The following is an 18,806-nucleotide window of genomic DNA, read 5'->3' as shown; positions in this document are numbered from 1 at the left end:
AAACATTATATAAGGACGAATGTAATGTTGTATTATAACCATGGTTATGGGTGCCCTTGAAATGGAAGTAGGAGAATTGAATAATGTATGGTTGATGAAGATTGTTCATTGTGATATTATGAATATTGTTATTGACGTTTGGGAGTTGTTATATTATATGGGGAAATAAGTAGAAACAAAGGAAATGCTGCCCAATTTTCGTTAACTTTAGCTTAAGCTTAATTATATTTTCGATTACCAATTCTAGTACAAATTCTCTTGAATGTAGAATCGTGAACGTTGGAGGAAAGCAATTAATTGATAAAGTTAGAGAGACATCAAGGTATGTAAGGCTAGTCTCTTCTTTTTCCAAGGCATGATTCTCATGATATAACTCTCTTTATTTTCCATGACCTTCCTACAATCCGGAAACTATGAGCCTATGTTACAACGAGCTTCACATGAGATTGAGATAAGAAATGTATTATGAATATAACGATGATGATGATGATGAGTTCAAGTCTTTAGATCCTAAAGCTCATGATATGCTACTTTTACGAAGTTAATGATCCTTATATGATTCTTTGATGTTGCTCATTGTTGTTACACTCACCTTATAATGTTAGTTCCTTCAAGGTGAGGCAGGGTGCTCATGATTATGCCATAATGGAAATCGGGGGTTCACGACCTTACGTCACCCCAATAGAGTTATAGTTTGTCTTTGAGTCCTTATGTATGCCTTATAAGATGTACATGATGATGAGATTATACCGTGCCTATATGACCGGGCAGACACCGCTAAGGCGGGCGGCATATACCCCATGTCTAGAGGGCATGGGCAGACACCACTAGTGGGAGGCATGAGATGTTTACCCTGGACGTGGGAGGCCTGGACGCGGGCTAACGATGATCACACCGTACCTATATGGTCGAGCAGCTTATATATGCATACATGATATGATGATATTTATGAAGTAAGTTAGCATGCATTATTTAGTCTTAAGTGACAGTCAGTTACAGGTTGTTCCTTACTTGATGTCTCCTTAGTTCATCGATGTATTATTATTGTTTATGTCTTACATACTCAGTACAATATTCGTACTAACGTCCTTACTTTTTGGACGATGTGTTCATGCCCACAAGTAGACAGGGAGGTGACCCAGATTCATAGGAGCTGATCATCAAATTCTCAAGAGCACTCCATTATTCCGGAGGTGCTATTTTGATACATTATTTTGTATACATATTTGGGTACGACGGGATCCTGTCCCGTCCTTATGTCTAGTACTCTAGTAGAGGCTCGTAGATACGTACGTGTGGGTAAATTGTGTCCCATGATGATGCCAGTGTACATTTTTGTATATCATTTTTATAGCCGTACGGGCTTATGTATATCTATGTATAGCTTTGGGGTTTATTTATGTTCAGGTTGAGTATGATGAATAGTCTAATGAGTGGTGCTCGGTAGTCAGCTCCGGGTACCCGTCATGGCCCCCTAGTCGGGTCGTGACAGCTTCATCCCGAACGTCCTCGAAATTTCTGAAGAAAGAAAAAACATCACTGCACTATTTCAACTCCGTTAAATAGAAAGAAAAGAAAGGAACATTTGAGTACAGATTTCCCAGTTCACAATTTAAGCAAGCGTCAAAGCTAATTAATCTTCTCACAGATGAGAGGTAAAAGGAGCAAGTATGATTAAAGTTTCACACTGATGCACACCTTTCAACCAACACGAAGATTGTAAACATACCCCAAAAAAATATTAAAAATAAAATAAAATTACATCCTCTTTTGCTTGCCAAGAGAAGAAAATTACACTTGCTTCATGCCATATCTTGGCCATCTAGAGCACGTAAACAAATGTAATATCATATATAACTCTATTCTTCAGGCATCTTGAACTCTATTAATGCACAGACAGCACTTCATCAGAATGTAAGAAAGCCAACTAATGCTCTCCCTGAACAAATCGATAAACCCCTCCCTATCACGCTCGTCTTTGTTAAAATTCAGTTATTTGCAGCACGGGCTAGTCCTCATCGAGTGACACTGCGACTCATCCTGCATCCTAGAAACACAATTCAGGAAGCAGATGAATCGTGTTGTCATCAGCAAAATCACAAAGGATGCATGTAGAAGTCAAAACGAATTTGTGAAGCTAGTGGATAGAAATGGTTTTTCGGTTTCACACATCATTAAACCCTATATATGATTATGCAGTTACATCAAATCCTGCAAAAGCTCATTTAATAATACATAGCAGAGCTTACGTGCAACAAAGAAAAGTAAAAGGAAGAAGGATAACATGGTTTACTCTCAGCCAAAGGGCTACATTTTACTCGCTACATATGGAAAATGTGGCTTGACCGGGAGGAGTAGGCTGATCGTGACATCTTTGATCTTCCAAGTTACAAAATGTTGATCGGTAGGTAGATTTCACTCAAGAAAATCCTACTCTGCAAAATATTCTCCGCACCAATGGTGCAAGCAAGAACTGAATCCCATTTACTGCACAAGCACCAAGTAATGTATAAGCGAAGTCATATAGTACAGAATATGTACCAAGTACGACACAGTAGCTATACCTCAAATAGAGCCACCCTCCAATCTCATACACCATACCGCTTCAAAGCCATACTTAGACTTGGCATTACATTATATGCTTGATAAGATCTTCTCAGTTCAATAATTGAGCCCACCTGCAAAGCAGAAGCCAGGAAGAAGAAATATTTCAGTACGACATCTGAATGATAATGACCATTCTACCACATTCCCAGGAGTATAATAGCAGTGATTTCTACTAAGTGTGATAAAAACTGCCAGACAATTTCACAGAAACTGTTACTTGAATCTGACCTTGTTCTCTACCGGAAAAACTCTGCCTATATAAGTTTATGGGTTAATTATATATTATTGAAGAGATCAGTAGCATATAAAATTATGAAAAATGAGGGAACAGAACTTACTCCCATCAAAACTTAACAAAATTATAATGCATGTGTTTCAAGAAAAGATGCATGCCTACTTGTAAGACACATAAATCTAATCCACAAGCATTACATTGGAACAAATTAAAGAATCACTGGGCTATGGAGGAAAATTGCAAATTTACACAGATTTCAGTTGAGAATTACAGCACTAAAAATGCTACAAAATATTGACAACATTAAGGTGATCACATTTTTTGTTTTAGTTCCCATCAAGCTGAACTACAACTGTCATTAGTGACATTAAATTGAAAATCATACTAAAATGCTTGAGAGAAAGCCGCTCAAAAGCTGTTGGTGCCATTACTGTAAGTTGCACTATATAGAAGACTTCTAGTTGCGTTGCCACTATATTAATCTTATGCAGAGGTCCCTTAGGATGTTATGGCATTACTGTAAGTTGCACTATATTAATCTTATGCAGAGGTCCCTTAGGATGTTATGGCATCAAACTTGTCATTACGCTTTCAGTTGATGGTAGGAGAAAGATAGTGAAAAAAAAATGTTGCTAGGTTCTAAGGTATACACATGAGAGTTAAATGTGACATGATGTGTTTTACTGAGGATTAAATTTTGGCCTGATGCAAGGCGAGGTCACAGCCCTCTCAAAGATGAGGGAACGGATTCCCTGCTATTTACAATATAGCTACACAACATGATGCATGTATATACCAGAATATAGAGCAGATAACTAAAGGAAGAACATTCTGCATATATATCAAATATAGAGCAGATAACTACAGGAACATTCCTCTTAGAAGGAATTGACAAGACTAGGATATTGACAGTGATATTGACGCGGTAGAAACAGTTACTGTTTGAAGAGTTGAATTCTACCACATAATATATGGTATCATGGAGAGTCAAAATAGGCTTAAGAAGCTATTTGAATTGTTGCACAGTTGGCTCTGGATCAATTCATTGGGTACTAGTGTTAAAAGGACCAAGTGACTTGGGGTGTGACATTGAGATAACTTCCGACAGACTGAATATAGATTCAATTCTCTTGTAGAGCAATCTGACAGTAGGTTTAAGCCTCTGCTGGACAATTGATAACAAGAAGAGAGCAATTTCAAGGGCATAACTGGGGGTGTCCAACAACAATTTATTGGTTAGAATATGGAATACCATTAAAAGATAACAGTAAGTCATTTTCCTTCTCAATCAGTTTCCAACAAATTAAGATGTGTAGAAGCAAGAAGATATCTGATGATTAAATCGGCTTGAACAGATTAAGTAAAGGCACCAACATCACGATCTTTTTGGGGTTACAGAGTCTATTGGTGGGCGAGGGAGGAAGACCTGTGTGTGTTCAAAAAGCAACCATTCATGCCTGAAAACCACGAACTTACAATCACTAGAATTGATGTCAAAAAGATTTGAAGTATAGTATTCACATCAAATTCTTTTTGTTCCTCTTTTGTTTTTTCCTTAACCTTTCGGTTAGAGAGCCTATTGGCAGGAGGGAGGGGGATCTGTGTGTGCTGATGTGCTCATAAAGAAACTATGCATGCCTGAAAATCATGAACTTACAATTATTAGCACTGATGTCAATCCTATTGCATATCCTTCATTGATGCGACGCAAATAATGGTCTAGAATGGTGGATGTGGTGGCCAAAACACTTAATAATACACCACCTGCACAACAATCCAATGAAATAAAAAAGAAAAGTACCTTCTGTTAGTGAATCGCACAACAAAAAATAGAGGTTTAGAAAGAGACAGAGAGAAACAAGATATATACCCCAGAACCGCGTTGAAGCTTGGATCTTTGTCAAATATGCAATTGTAGCTTTTCCAGGCTTTATACTCGGAATTCTAGCACCTATCTTGTTTAAGTAATCAGCAATTTCTTTTGGCATGTTCGCCTGGTCACAAGTTTACTGTTAAGTAAAACTGACCAAGAGAGAATATCCCTTTTCTTTAGGTAAATGCTTATTGAAAGGTACTAAGAAGGTACAAGAAAGTACAAAGAAGAACCACCCAGAACAAACAAAAACACCATACAATCCTCCTAACAAGTCCAGGAAATCGATAAACTGATGCAGCTCCACTAAAGAACTGCATTTACACCAACAATATAGATTATGATTACATCTATTCTTAATTCTAGAGATGTGATCCTTATGCCCTTCGAAGCAAGCTTTGTTCCTCTCCAACCATAAAGTCCAAAATATACAAAATGGAATGGTCCTCCATATCTGCTTTTCTTTCTTCAAGTGCAGAAGCACAGAACTGATATGAGATTGACATCAGATAATCAGTTTTTAATAACTTTTCTATGTGACATCATCTTTCCTAAAATGACTACCCCTTTCTCCCCCTACTTTCATTCAGATAAAACTCAGCCTTACGTGGTCGTCTGTTCTTTTTTTACCTCCTGGCTACCTAATTAGTGACTTTAAAAGGTTAATTTAAATTTCTATTTTCTGCCCTGAACATCGTAAACTCACCAGAAAGTCTGGGTATCTTTTACTACTTATTCTTTCACCTTTATTAGACCAGCGGGTATTTTGGGTTCCCCTAATGACTGGTGTGCTTCAATCCAAGGGACTAGATAGAAACTTTTCAGTTCAGAAACAACCTTGTAAAAAAGGAACTAGTGTATTGAATTGATTCCATTGATGTTCTATCCACTCCAATAATAGAGTAATCTTCAAGGAAAAAGGAATTTTGCATGTCATTTTAAAATCTACTTTCTGCACACAAAGTTAATGGCAACTTAAAAAAAAAAAAAAAAAAAGGTTAATGGCAACTTACAATGTCAAATATGTTGAAGAGGAAGACAAAGAAAGCATAAACGGTATAGTAAACCCACGGATCTGCCCCATGAGAAGTGTCGGGATTCAAAATGTCTCTTACGTGTTCCCAAAACCTTGAACCAAGAAGACTGCCAGAAAAAGTATTTGTCAGGAACCTGTAGCTGAAAAATCTCAAAAAAGTGATGCCAACTGAAGCTCGGGTACAATATTGGCTCCACATCACTAAGATACTACTCCTAAAACATTGGTAAAGAACCACTGAAGTTTTTTCGTCAATAAGCAAAGAACCACTAAAGTAGTGGTGTGACTGTGATGTAACTCAGTTGAATATAAAGTAACCTTGCAAGGATGCCGGGAAGTGCCAACAGATAAGACGTAACAAGAATAGGCTGCATTCCTGCTGGGTTTATGTTGAATGGTATATAGGGCTCCACCTCTGGAACTGGAGAATCTTCTCTGCTCAAGATGAGTAACTTAAATCAGATGCCAATATATAATATACTATTCCCAAATGAGTACAATTTATCTCTGTATGTAAAAGAAACTAAATTCTACGGTAACTGGCTTCTATATTCTAGGTAGTAAAAATTTAAGTTGTAACCAATTCCCAAGTCAAATAAAAAATTTGATTCCAACTCAATTATTCAGAGTCTCACAAGTCACTACTGGACAGTTTCTTTTTGTATACATGAGTGTGCGTACGTGTATGAATATGTGTGTGCGCGCGCGCGCATTATGTACATATCCATACTTACATGGAAGCCACAAGCCAGACATGTTTGAGTGTTTATCATAAAAAAACCAAGCAAAATTCCTTTTTGTTTCAGTCATGAAATATCAATTAAGCGAATCAAATCATTCAATCCTGTCCTACAAGGCTACAAACTCAAGCAGTCACAAACTTTTTCCATTTGATGGAGAAGTACATGGCTTGTGCATCCAAATATGACCGTGTACATTAACATCCTCTACTAGTCGCACTCACTTACACATGATCAGGCACGCAAGAGAAAGCAGTAACTCCAGTATTGCATGCACATGAAATCTGTGATTGAGAGAAGGACAAACATTATGGAAGTTTAGATGCATTTACACTAATCACGGATATGACTTATGAGCTACTCAATAATTCCTTGATAAGAAATTTCCACTCTACATACAGCTCCAGTTACAGCCAGTAATTAATTCCATCATAAGATTTCACTATAGTATTAGCCAGTTTCTTACCTTATTAAAAAAAAAACTATAGTATGGGCCAGTTCTTAATTGAAGTTTACCCAATAATGTTATATAAGTCCCCCGAAATCTTAGCTTGTAAAACATTGGCATGGGCACTAAGATACCTGCAACTAGGCCTATGAAGCTTTCACAGTAACAACAGAAAATCTGGCTTCCAACAAAAAAAAAAAAAAAAAAGGGGGCAAATCAATAGCACTTCAGGGTTCAAATCACCTTGCAGCAGAAGCAACTTTAAAACCATAATACTGCAGCTTAACTTTCCGGCACCCTTCACTCACAATGACAGCCCACATTGTAACAACAGTAAAAACACCTAGTACTGCAAGTACATAAGGCCACCAGCTCCCGCTACTTCCTGTGTATGTTAAGGACGAAGGGAAACTTTAATCAAGAATTTAGAGGGACTGAACTATTCAATCCTTTTATCAAATGCTATTGTTATATACTTCTAGTTATTTCTCGGATCATGAACAAACTCACTACTTAAAAAATGGTTTTGGGACAGAAAAAAGAATCAATTTTGTACACAACATGCTGATATCCTTGCCAAAAGAGGACAATGATCAGAAAGAATTAAAAAGCTACAGTATCTCATTTGTAACCCACCTGATATTTGAGTTAACATTTTCTGCAATGTATCAGTGTAGCCAGTCAAAATGCCCACACAAATAATCAAAGTTGATCCTTGACCTGGACCATCCATTAGTCATCAGCAAACATGAAAAAGGAAGAGCAAGAAAACAGAAAAGGAAGAATCAACCAAGTTTAATTTCATTTAGTTGCAACTTACATCAACTAATGGACCAAGTCTCATTACCATATAAATTGGGGTCGGCTAATTCCAGTCAGTTACATAATTCTTCAAACTTATCCAATCTCAGATTTAAACAGAAGAATTATAACAGGTCCACCAAGAGTATGCCATAACAACTTCAACAGCGTTCACACTCCTCACTTCATTCACTGATTTAGCGAAGATGGTTTAAAATTTTGGTAAGGTCTTCATACACTCTACCCTCCCCAGACCCCACTTGTGGGATTACACTGGTATGTTGTTGTTGATGTTGGTTTATAATTTTGGTCAAGACTTTCCTTTTTGGTGGTTTGTAAGATGATCTTGCTTTGGTGGCATATGTAGCATGGCACCTGCTCAACATACAGCAGAGACAGCTTTAGATAGGAAACCAAAATTTTCTGTTAAGATTGGTAAAACGAACACTATACCATTTAATCCCGAGTGGAAAGGTTTCAACTCTAGAAGTAACTATAGACATAACGTTGTTCAACTGGAAACTACAAAAGCTCCAAAAGTTCAATGTATGTGGCTGCAAATCAGTGTTGTCAAAGGCGCGCTTAAGCCCTGAAGCGAGGCTCAAAACATGTTGAGCGCTTTGCCTCGCTTTATGTGCGCTTCAATGTCATCATCATGGCTCTAAGACATACTTTTCCTTGCCATTGAGCCTCTCTTGAAGAGCTGACACTAGATGATTGATATTTCACTTTCTCGAAATGTTTTTACAATTTCTTTGTCCATATATTTGTTATTCATGCTTACTATTATTAGTCTTGGACTAAACATACATATATTTGTAATTTTGCACCATTGCACTTTTTTTAACTAAAGCCCACGCTTTATTTGCGCTTTGCACTTAAAGCCCCAGCTAACCTTAGAGCTTTTTTGCGCTTTTCGCTTTTGATAACACTGCTGTTAATGTAACTGGGTTTGCAAGAAGCAGCGACATCAGATTAGCTACAAAGGCAGATCCTGATGAAACTGAATACTCAAGCTCATTTATTGACACTACATCAGGAAATGATAATGGTTCTGGGCCTAGTGATGCTGAAGTGGAATCACGGTTCTATGATGATACTGGCTTGGCCTCTTTGTTCGATGGGTTTAGCAGCTTATTTCCAATAAGGCAGAAAAAGTTGACTTCTCACTGGAGAGACTTTATACGCACCATAATGTGGCGGTGTAAATGGCAGAACTCAAGATGAAAGAGCTTCAGTTGCACGCGGCAAAGAACAACAGGGAGATATCAGCACATGATAGGGAAAGACATAGGGTGTTAGATCAAGCTTCTTTGGAAGAGTCAGGCTCGAAATTGTTGCCATTTATTCATCCAAGGCACAGGAAAAAGACCATGAAGCGGAGAAAGAGGAAGAGAGTTGAGGACGGAACACATATTGCAACACACATACCTACTCATAACCTTTTCTCTTATTTTGAAAATAAAAGGCTGGATTCGGATGGTACACCACCTGGAGATGATATTAGTAATGCAGCATTAACAGAACAGAAAACCAATGGCCAGGATGAGTTTGGTATTAATGATGATTTGTCAATACTCGGGAACAGCAATGGTTTTCTAGAGCAGATCCTTCGGAGAATTGAACTAGTACATAGTCGGGTTCATAAGCTGAAAGACCAACTTGATACAGTGATGATGAAAAATGCGATAAAGTCTTCTTCCTCTGAGAGTTTAATGTCATTTGATGGACAGGCTAGCTCTATTCGTAGCCCTACATTCTCGGCATGCAATGGAGACACAACATCAGCTGGAGGTTTATATGCTACATCTTAGCATGAGGTAGATTATGATCTCGGAGATTTCATCATGCCGGACAGTGCAATGTCAAGCTATAGAGAGGCTACTATTCCTGACATCATAGAAAGTAAAGTAGGATCTTTGTCCTCTGTGGATATGACGCAGCAGCAGGCACAAGTTGGAGATTCAAGCGAAAGAACCGTTGATAAATTTCTCATACATAATGAAGTATCCGAAGTATGAAGACACATTTTGATGATGAATCATGACAAACCCTTTGAGAAGCATTGAGATGTGAGAAATAATGTGGTAGAAGAAAGCTTTAATCCACCTCCCCCTGCATCAGAACCTGATGGAGCAGGTAAAGCATCCACGTCTCAGGAACAGTCAATATTGAAATCGTTCTTAGCCTCGGAGGTACAATTTCCCAAAACAAAAGAAAGAGAGGAGAGCATAAACACGGTTCAGGTGGTTGGAATTGTAAGATGCCAGGTGAACCTGATAGCCAGTGACTTTTATATATATCAGATGTTTTGACTTTTTGATAACCATAGTAGGTGTTTTGACTTGTCCAAACATTTTTAAGAAATGCAACCTCATTATATAACGGTGGATGAGAAGGAAAAAGGGGGGTATCCCACACTTTCCATGCAGCTGCAGGCTGCTCATTTGAGATCTTCTCTAAGTTCCATAAGATTTCTTGTGGCAATAGTTATGGCTTTTAATATGAGGCTACCATACTCCTATTTTAGTAGTCAGGTAGAGCTGCAGTAGTTCGAATATCTCCATTGGTAGTGTAACCTTATAGCTCGGATCTTTTAGCATTGATATTGTTAATCTACTGAGTAGCTGTTTTAGGCCTTGTGAAATTGAATACTCTTTTGAATTTATGGAAGTAAAAATTAGTCCAGCAAAAAAAAAAAAAAAAAGCTTCGACAGCCAGTGATACTAACTTTCATCAGAGATAACAAAGAGTCATCATGTCACTAGCTTACTAATCCTTATGTGCCAATCAACAAGAGCATCCCATTACCTGAATTTTGACAACAATACTAATGTCCTATATGGCCTTGGAAGCACATATGGAAGATTATGATTCCATATAAGGTGGCCTGTTTAGTAGGCTAGTTGTTAGGAAGGCCTGTTTGACACAGGATAAGCTACAAAGAAAGGGACTACAGCTATGTTCTATCTGCCCTCTATGTGGAAGCCTGGAAGGACTGCAGAGACAAATAACCATTCGTTCCTGCATTGCAGAGTTACCACCCAACTCTGGGATATATTTTTGGCTATGATAGGCTTGAGCTGAACAATGCCACGGAGTTCACTGGAGATTCTATCTAGCTGGAGCAGAATGGGGGGCACCAAAGAACAGAAAAGAAGATGGAGCATCATCCCAGGATGCATATGGTAGACTATTTGGAAGGAAAGAAATTTGAGATGTTTTGAAGGCAAAAGCAACCCAATCCAAAAGATAAAGCTTAGTTGTATTTTGCTGTTTCATTTTTTGTGTAAACAAGAATGCATAGAAGACACTGAGGCTCTACTTCAAGTCCTAGAGTCTCTATAGTTTTCCTTTTTTCCAGTAGACATCTTCCGAGAATAGCAGTTTTTGCTTTCTTTTGCTCGTGTAAATACTGGCCTCACCGCCTTTTTTGTGATTTAATACAAGCTGTTACCATTGTCAAAAAAATCGAGTGGGCCTAGTATTCTTTTCAGTCACAAAAACGCAGTCCACTTCCCCTAAAGTAAAATTTAAACACAATTGACAAGATTCAAAAGGTCATTGACCATTCTTTTGAACTCTTTCCTATGCAACTCCATGTCTATTCTTCTCTTTTACTTCATCTTAAAAAAAATTCCATTTCTATTCTTCTTCCTTTTTGTGGGGACAAGGAACTTCGTTTTTATCAGACAAAAAGCAAAATGCCTAAAATTGGGAAAAACATGTAGAATTAGAAATCTAGGAAATGTTTAAAAAGGGAAGAAAGAAAAGAAAATAAGATACAGAAAGAAGCACCGAAAGAAATAAATACCAAATCCAGACTCTGTTATTTTATCGCAGATCCATGACATGGTCATTGCACCAGAAACTAAAAGGGACGTAGTCATCAACACATGCTTAACCCTGCAACAAAATGAAGGGCATTCAGAGGGGTACCAATTCCGGCCAACATTATGCAAATAATAAATCAACAGCATGAGAAGAAACTTTGACCTAAACAACCGGAAGGAACAATTATTTACAAACCCTCTCAACTATGAAAGATGATTGGCGTTAAATTTATCATGGAACAAGGAAGAAGGTATGTATACTGCAGGGGGACATTTTCAAGCCCTTCCTTTGCTCTTTCGAATTGAGCGAAGATCAATGTTAGACTTCAAAAAGAGACATTGACGACACTTTAAGATGATAATGTGAGATGGAATGGAAAACAAGGAATTTACGACTTCATGCCTTGCTGTGCTTCTAAACATTTTCAGAATTTTCAATAATATAACTGTCAAGTTTTACATTGAACAATGTGCTTTAAGAAACAGATCAACTAAAGTAAATTGACAACAAGAATAGTACGTGTTTCTCTTCTCCAAATTCGGAAAATAAGGAATGTTAAAAAATAATTTTGCTAATTTCCGAAGGTCATTTAAGTTTCCGAAGCTGGGATAGAAAGATAGAAAACTATAAAGGCACTTTGCACGGAAGAAATGGAGTTAGAATGATGTACAACAACAACATACCCAGTGTAGTCCCACAAGTGGGGTCTGGGGAGGGTAGCATGTACGCAGACCCTACCCCTATCTTTTGGGGTAGGGAGGTTGTTTCCGATAGACCCTCGGCTCAAGAGTTAGAATGATGTATTTGAGGAAATAAAATTTTACTGGAAAATGAACTCCCACATTGCGCAATAAAAATAATAGTGACCTTTTGTGCAGAATCAAAATAAAAATAGGAAAAGTATGCTCACATTGATTATTACACGATTAATTTTGTATTTCTTACCTATGACTGGCAGCATATATCGAATATGGAAGTGAGTAACAAGAGAGAATAAGACCCTCCAAAATTGCAAAACCAAGCGAGATCCACCATCTAAAATAGATCCAAAGTTTCATAAGCTGGTGCAAGTTCGTGATGACAAAACAAAGAAATTGACCACCAAAGTAAAATAACAACCCATCTCACTGAATGAGATGAAAAACTAGACATACATATAACTCTTGATCTTCTCATGCCCATCTAAGCCCTCTTTTCTCAGCTTCACTAAAGAAGGAAGAACGTGACATAATACCTGAACAGGAAAGTAGGCATTCACTAGTTTAGCACAAAAATTGAGGCATTATGCAACAGAAAGATGAATCCAACCATTTCATATGCCTTGATCTCTCAAACCAGAAGGACACATGAATCACTTGCTCATTCAGCAATAGTATTAATCAAATAAACAGCAAACACATTCTATGCCACCACTATAAAAATCCTTTGAAAGAACTCTCTTATTTAACACATTCTATTCCACCACTATAAAAATCCTTTAAAAGAACTCTCCTTTTTTTGGGAAGATAAAACTGTTTAATAGAATGGTCTAAGCAAATTGACAATGATGAATAAAGAAGAACTGCTGTTGGAAGAACGCTTGAGGTACTTTTGCAATGGCGCACTCACTATGTATGAGCATCATTGTTGTTCAAATACCTTTTCTTATTATCTTAAATAGCGCAAGACTTTAGCTGTTATTTTCACTTTTCTCCAACTCAGATAAAATCCTCTCTTTTTTATAGTTCCAACTCAGATAATTTCCTCCTCCAAGATTCCTTAAATCTCGTTTAGAAATCACTTAGATGGATTGTTTCGGCATTTTTCAACTGGGAATTATTCTTCTACTCCCTCCATCCCAATTTCTATGACACTCTTTCCTTTTTAGGTAGTCCCAAAAACAATGAAACCTTTCTATATTTAGTAACAATGTAACTTTAAATCTCCTATTTTACCCTTAATGAAATGATTTGTAGCCACACATTCCTCAATGCCTTGTTTTAGCCCACAAGTTTCAAAAGTCTTTCTTTCTTTCTTAAACTCTGTGCCCAGTCAAACACCTTCATATAAAATGGGATGGAGCGAGTACTTTTTTTGAAACAGTTAAGAATTAGTTTTATAAAACCCACAGCCAAGCAATAAGGGAGTGCTTGTTTGTTACAGGTCTAACATGCTGTTCTCATCCTTCACATCTTGCAAGTTACACCAAAAAGTCAAAAACCACAAACATTTGTACTTAAGCAACGGTACAGCGCTACCTTTCCCTTCAAAACATCTGGAGTTTCTTTCGGCCTACAAGACCCAGCAAACACAAGCTGGCACTGTATTCCATATATTTTCCAGTGACTTCTTAGTCCCACCACAGCCCCAACTTGATAGCAGATCCTTCATAGAGCTAGGCATAACGAAAGGCATACTACACAAATTGGGGAAAAAAAAAAGCACCAGTGTTGCCTCGCTACTTTGCAGTGCATAAAAAGGTGATTGCTGCTCTCTTCCTCCTTGCTACACAAATAACATCTGCTGCAAATAGTCATCCCCCATCTCTTGAGGTTGCATTGAGTGAGACAAGCATAGTGTGTGAGCAACCACATGAAGCAAGATACCTTGTAAGGAGCTCTGTTTTCCATAAATGCTCATATGACCAACTGAAATTACCGGACAGCTCTTTATTTAGCTGTCTGTAGCATGAAACAACTGAAAATGAGCCATTCTGTTTCCACCTCCAAGTCAGATGATCTTCTGCATTTAATGACACCTGGTCTAGCTCTTTTGCTAAAAAGGCCATTCTCGGCACTTCCGAATCTAAAGTTCATGCACCAACTGCTTCCATTCCAACATTCTGAAACAAGACAATCTGTATTAGAGGAGAAGCTATAGAGATCATTAAATGTCATCATAAGTGGGGCATGGCCAATCCACGAATCCTGCCAGAATCTCGTATTCCTGCCATTGCGAACACTAATTCTGGTATTAGCTTCGAACACTGGCCATAGGCTATCTATGAATTTCCATAAACCCACACCATGCGAAGAATTAACATTGCCTGCATACCAAACTCTCAGTTCACCATATTTAGAGGAAATCACTCTTCTCCATAAGCACCCATTCTCTTTGCCATATCTCCACAACCATTTCATTAGTAAACTTTGATTATGTACTTTCAAGTTTCTAATTCCGAGTCCGCCTCTTTTTTGATCTTGCACCACCTTGTCCCATTTCACCAGATGATAGGTTCTTTTTTTTTCATCTCCGTTCCACAAAAAATTCCTTCTGGCCTTGTCCAAATTCTCCATCACACTGACTGGCATCAGAAAGAAGGACATAAGATAGGTTGGTAAGAAGTCGAGAACACTATTGATGAGTATGGCCCTACCACCCAATGATAGGTACTGTTATTTCCAATTTGCAAGCTTCTTTTCAAATTTCTCCTCAACTTTTGTCACACTTGTATGTCCTTGTCTAGCTCCTAAGGGCATGCCTAGCTAGGTAATAGGTAATTCACCTTTCAAAAATCCCAGGTCCTCTCCCAGGCTTTGTACGTCCAGCACATCATTAACAGGGAACATTGAACTCTTCCCCATGTTGATCTTCAGCCCTGAAAGAGCTTCGAACAACAGTAAGATGCGTCTCAAATACCTGACTTGTTTCTCCTCCACCCCGCACAGAATAAGTGTATCATCACCATAAAGACGTGAGAAACCTCCACTCTGTTAAGCCGGTCTGCCCCAGCACTAAAACCTTATTCAAAGATCTTGCCTTGCATAGATTAGACTAATCCCCTCCATTGCCAGGATGAATAAGAAGGGGGAGAGAGAATCCCCCTGTGTGTGGGAATTGAGATGCACCACTTAATCCACCCAATCCACTTCTCCCCAAATCCCATATCTTTTTGATGAAGACAAATCCCATATCTTTTAAAAGATTAAGCAAGTATAACCAATTTACATGATCAAATGCTTTCTCATAGCCAGAAATCCCTGAGGGCCAATGGTGCGCGGATGGAAACTCGGTACATTTTTTTACCTGACATTTATATAGTACATAGATATGTAGGTCCACAGAAAGATCTTGGTATTTCACTTTTTTGAGTAATGCTATTGCTGTACATCCCTCTTCTGGTGGTCCGACATAACAAATATATTTATTTAAGCAGAACATGGGAAACAAAAACTACCTTTCACAAAATAAAATAGCTGACGAAACATAGAAAATAGAAAAGTGAGCCAAATTTTGATATCCTGGTTTGGCAACTTTATATCTGAAACAAGCTGACCTGCATAAGAATGGATGCCGCTATCTGAGGACTGACCCCGAGTTGGAAAAGAGAGAGTTTAAGTTCCGGAGTCGAATCACCAAGTTGATCTGCAAAGACAGTTTATTGATAACTAAATGGAAGAAAAGAAAATCATCTTTTCACCCCTTCCCCACCCTCCGTTCAGCAAGTTTGAAGGACCAATAACCTCAACCAACTTATTTCAAAACTGAACTCCATTAACTAGGAAAGTATCTAGATGAAAAAACAACCTACCAACAGATCCCGAGACAAAGCTGAGATAGTCTTCTGGAATCAACCTTCTGTCAAATCCTGGAAGAGGAATGAAATAACCTATACGGCTAATGAGAATTAAGATGGCAGTCACAAACAGTCTTCTCCTTATCTCACTCTTGAAAAAAGACTCGGCAGCATTATCAATGACGGAACCCAGTCTTACAAAGTTCAAGAATCTATTTTTAAATTGCTTCTGCTTAGGCTGCAAGGACACAAAGTCATTGGCCTCTGTAGATGTTGGTGACATTCCCTCATCTTCACTAACTGATGAAGACTGTCCATAATGCAGCGTTTCTCCTGATGCTGCCCTGATACTTGTGTGGTCTCTTGAAAGTTGATCGGTAAAATAGCTGGATAATTCTTTCCTACCATTTGACAATATCAGCCCCTTTCGTGAAGAAAAGTGCCTTCTACTCGATTCAGAAAGTTTTAACTTGAGAGGAATGCGTGTTCTGTTCAATGGCAAATTATAGAATTGGAGATTACATCCAGCAAACTTTCCTGCTAGCCAAAAGTAAAAAAAGTTGGTCTTAAATGTGTGTCTACCAGCAAGAGCAACATAGGGCATAGAGCTCGAGTAATAGGCTGATGAAGCAAATAAATACGCTTTAGGTTTGTTAATATTAGCACATAATCCAAGTTACATGTTGCTACAATCTGTATACGGTAAAAGCAAGAATTTTGATATATACACTCCAGTTCAAATAAAGCTAAATTCGTAGCCAAAATTACAAGTCTAACAATTTCTTTTCCTAGGAAGGTATTACCATAATTACATCCCCTTGTAGAAGTGCTTTACTGATAATTTTATTTATAGGATAAAGCCAAATAAAGTTATTTCAAGTAAACAGAACCTGCAAATCTCACTTAAATAAGAGTATATCCCAATTTACACTGTACATGCTGTGTTTCAAAACCTGAGCTTGGAGCATTCTAGTGTAACTACCAAATATAGCATACTAGAGGCATTCCCTCAGATATGCATTATTCATATGGAACCCATTTCATAGTGAGGAAAATATTATGCTAAACACACAAACCAACCAATTCCTCAACTGGAGAATTAACTCAGAAATTTATTCATGTGACACCCATTTCACAATGAGGAAAACAATATGCTAAACACATAAACAAGAAAGAAAGAAAGTAGTATATTATGAAAGAATTATGGCAAAGGTGTTTCCTTTCCTTAGAACGCTCAGCAGTTTTTAACAATACATACAGGGAAGACTGGCCGGTTTTTAATTTGAAAACAAAAAGGAAAAAAGAAACAGGAGAGAGACTTGCCTGGAATCCTGAGGTCCGCTGTAGTGGAAAGCGGTGTGTAAGAGCTAAAAATGGCGGCTTCCATGGCACAACTTCAATGGAGAAGTCAGCTATTGCTCAATCCTTGCCTTTTACGATATAGGAATTCACATGTCAAACATCCCACAAAAAGATTGTATAAACCCCTGAATCTTGGCTGAGGAAAGCAAAAGGAGCTCTCAACTACTCACATGAACTCGAACAAAGTAACCTCTTTGGCTTTTGTATAAGTTCTAATTTGTGACAAGGATTGAGATAGCAACCAACAGTGTTAATATACAGAGCTAGAAAGTGGGCAGGACAAAGATAGAATAGCGACTCGTTGGGGAAAATTACGGCCGTCTTCTAATTTTTTTTGTTTTTTTTTTCCCCTCTGCTAGAAGAGTTCTCAAATGATCAAAATGGTCCTTAATGTATAGGGTTTCATCTATTTTGGTCCTTGATTTATATCACCTAAGAGAAATAGTCCTCCCTGTATAGCAATATTGTACGGTTTTTTTTTCCATCCGCATTTTTTTTTTTATATATAATCAAAAGAATTAGATGCTATGTCAATTTGTTGCTCATGAGACATTAATTTTTTTTTTTCAGACTGTAAAACATGCAACAATAGTTATTCTTGCTTGTTTTTTCACGAAGGCTTTACATTTATCATTCGAGCATAAGTAGAAGTTATGGTAATTGTATTATATTTAGTAGTACAGCAAGTTTATAACATCCTTTTGTGAGATAGTTGTTTGTAAGATAATCTTTCAAACAGGTACGATGTAATAGTATACTATGGATTCGTTTAAACCCGATAAATTTGGTCAAATAATGTATTATGGTGAATTTTTTTTATTAAATAAGTGTAAATACTAATTCTCACGATCGTAAATCAAATGGACTGGGTAGAATCTAAATTCGAACCAATAAAGATCAAATCCTAGATCCATCCATGTATCCAACTGCAATTGGATTAAATCAACCACAATAATACTTCTAAATCTATTTTCAATACTTTTTAACAACTGAAACTTGATTTGATTTGTTCTTCACCCGAATACTTTTTCTTTTATTTCATTTGAAAAACATTCTCCCCACCAAAAATGTTGCACCATATTTTTCATGACCTTGCTAAGTGCCAACAAAATACATATACAATTTTAACGTTTTGTCCATGCTTCTTTTAGTGATAGTTTTTTTAATTTTTGTTTGTTATGTCCCAATTTTATTTTTTCTTCAGAATAGTAGTTCAATGATACTTTTATGAGTCCAGAAGCTATTTATGTGTTAGAAACTCAAAATAAAAAATTGGCTAAATACATATACAGCTCCTTAAACTTGTTAATTTTTTCCATTTAGACACTCATACTAATATTTGTTCCCATTAAACACCTGAAGTTGAGTGAAATTG

The 18,806-nt window shown here is 37.4% G+C and overlaps 1 protein-coding gene across 4 annotated transcripts; it reads right to left on the bottom strand.

Annotated features, from left to right (window-relative positions):
• Positions 1–1,545: 1,545 nt before the first annotated feature.
• LOC132610990 (preprotein translocase subunit SCY2, chloroplastic) lies at positions 1,546–17,750 on the bottom strand. Of its 4 annotated transcripts, none has more exons than XR_009571399.1 (16): positions 17,393–17,750; positions 16,085–16,606; positions 15,830–15,918; positions 12,729–12,808; positions 12,520–12,609; positions 11,555–11,646; positions 7,576–7,659; positions 7,183–7,324; positions 6,716–6,775; positions 6,070–6,186; positions 5,729–5,858; positions 4,713–4,836; positions 4,500–4,606; positions 2,565–2,678; positions 2,285–2,487; positions 1,546–2,047 (listed from the first exon to the last, which is right to left on the bottom strand). XR_009571399.1 is itself a non-coding variant. In XM_060325388.1 (15 exons), exons 1-14 carry the CDS (start codon positions 17,454–17,456, stop codon positions 2,589–2,591), a joined length of 1,791 nt encoding a protein of 596 aa, XP_060181371.1. In that variant the 5' UTR covers positions 17,457–17,750; the 3' UTR covers positions 1,546–2,487; positions 2,565–2,588. The 4 variants fall into 4 exon arrangements, 2 of the variants coding, with proteins under 2 accessions (XP_060181371.1, XP_060181372.1); XR_009571400.1 differs by having other exon boundaries at positions 2,294–2,487; XM_060325388.1 differs by having other exon boundaries at positions 1,546–2,487.
• Between the last annotated feature and the right edge of the window lie 1,056 nt (positions 17,751–18,806).

This window comes from Lycium barbarum, chromosome 9, assembly GCF_019175385.1.
Source record: "Lycium barbarum isolate Lr01 chromosome 9, ASM1917538v2, whole genome shotgun sequence".
Taxonomy (NCBI): domain Eukaryota; kingdom Viridiplantae; phylum Streptophyta; class Magnoliopsida; order Solanales; family Solanaceae; genus Lycium; species Lycium barbarum.
This window is presented reverse-complemented; position numbering and strand designations above follow the sequence as displayed.

Bases quoted from the DNA above. Each gene is read 5' to 3' on its own strand.
- LOC132610990 (XM_060325388.1), bottom strand. From the start codon at position 17,456: ATGGAAGCCGCCATTTTTAGCTCTTACACACCGCTTTCCACTACAGCG. The intron at 16,607-17,392 runs GCAAGTCTCTCT...TTTGGCTAGCAG, and splicing joins AGCGGACCTCAGGATTCCAG to GAAAGTTTGCTGGATGTAAT. The intron at 2,679-4,499 runs GTAAGTTCATGA...TCTGCTTTGCAG, and splicing joins TGACATCAGTGCTAATAATT to GTGGGCTCAATTATTGAACT.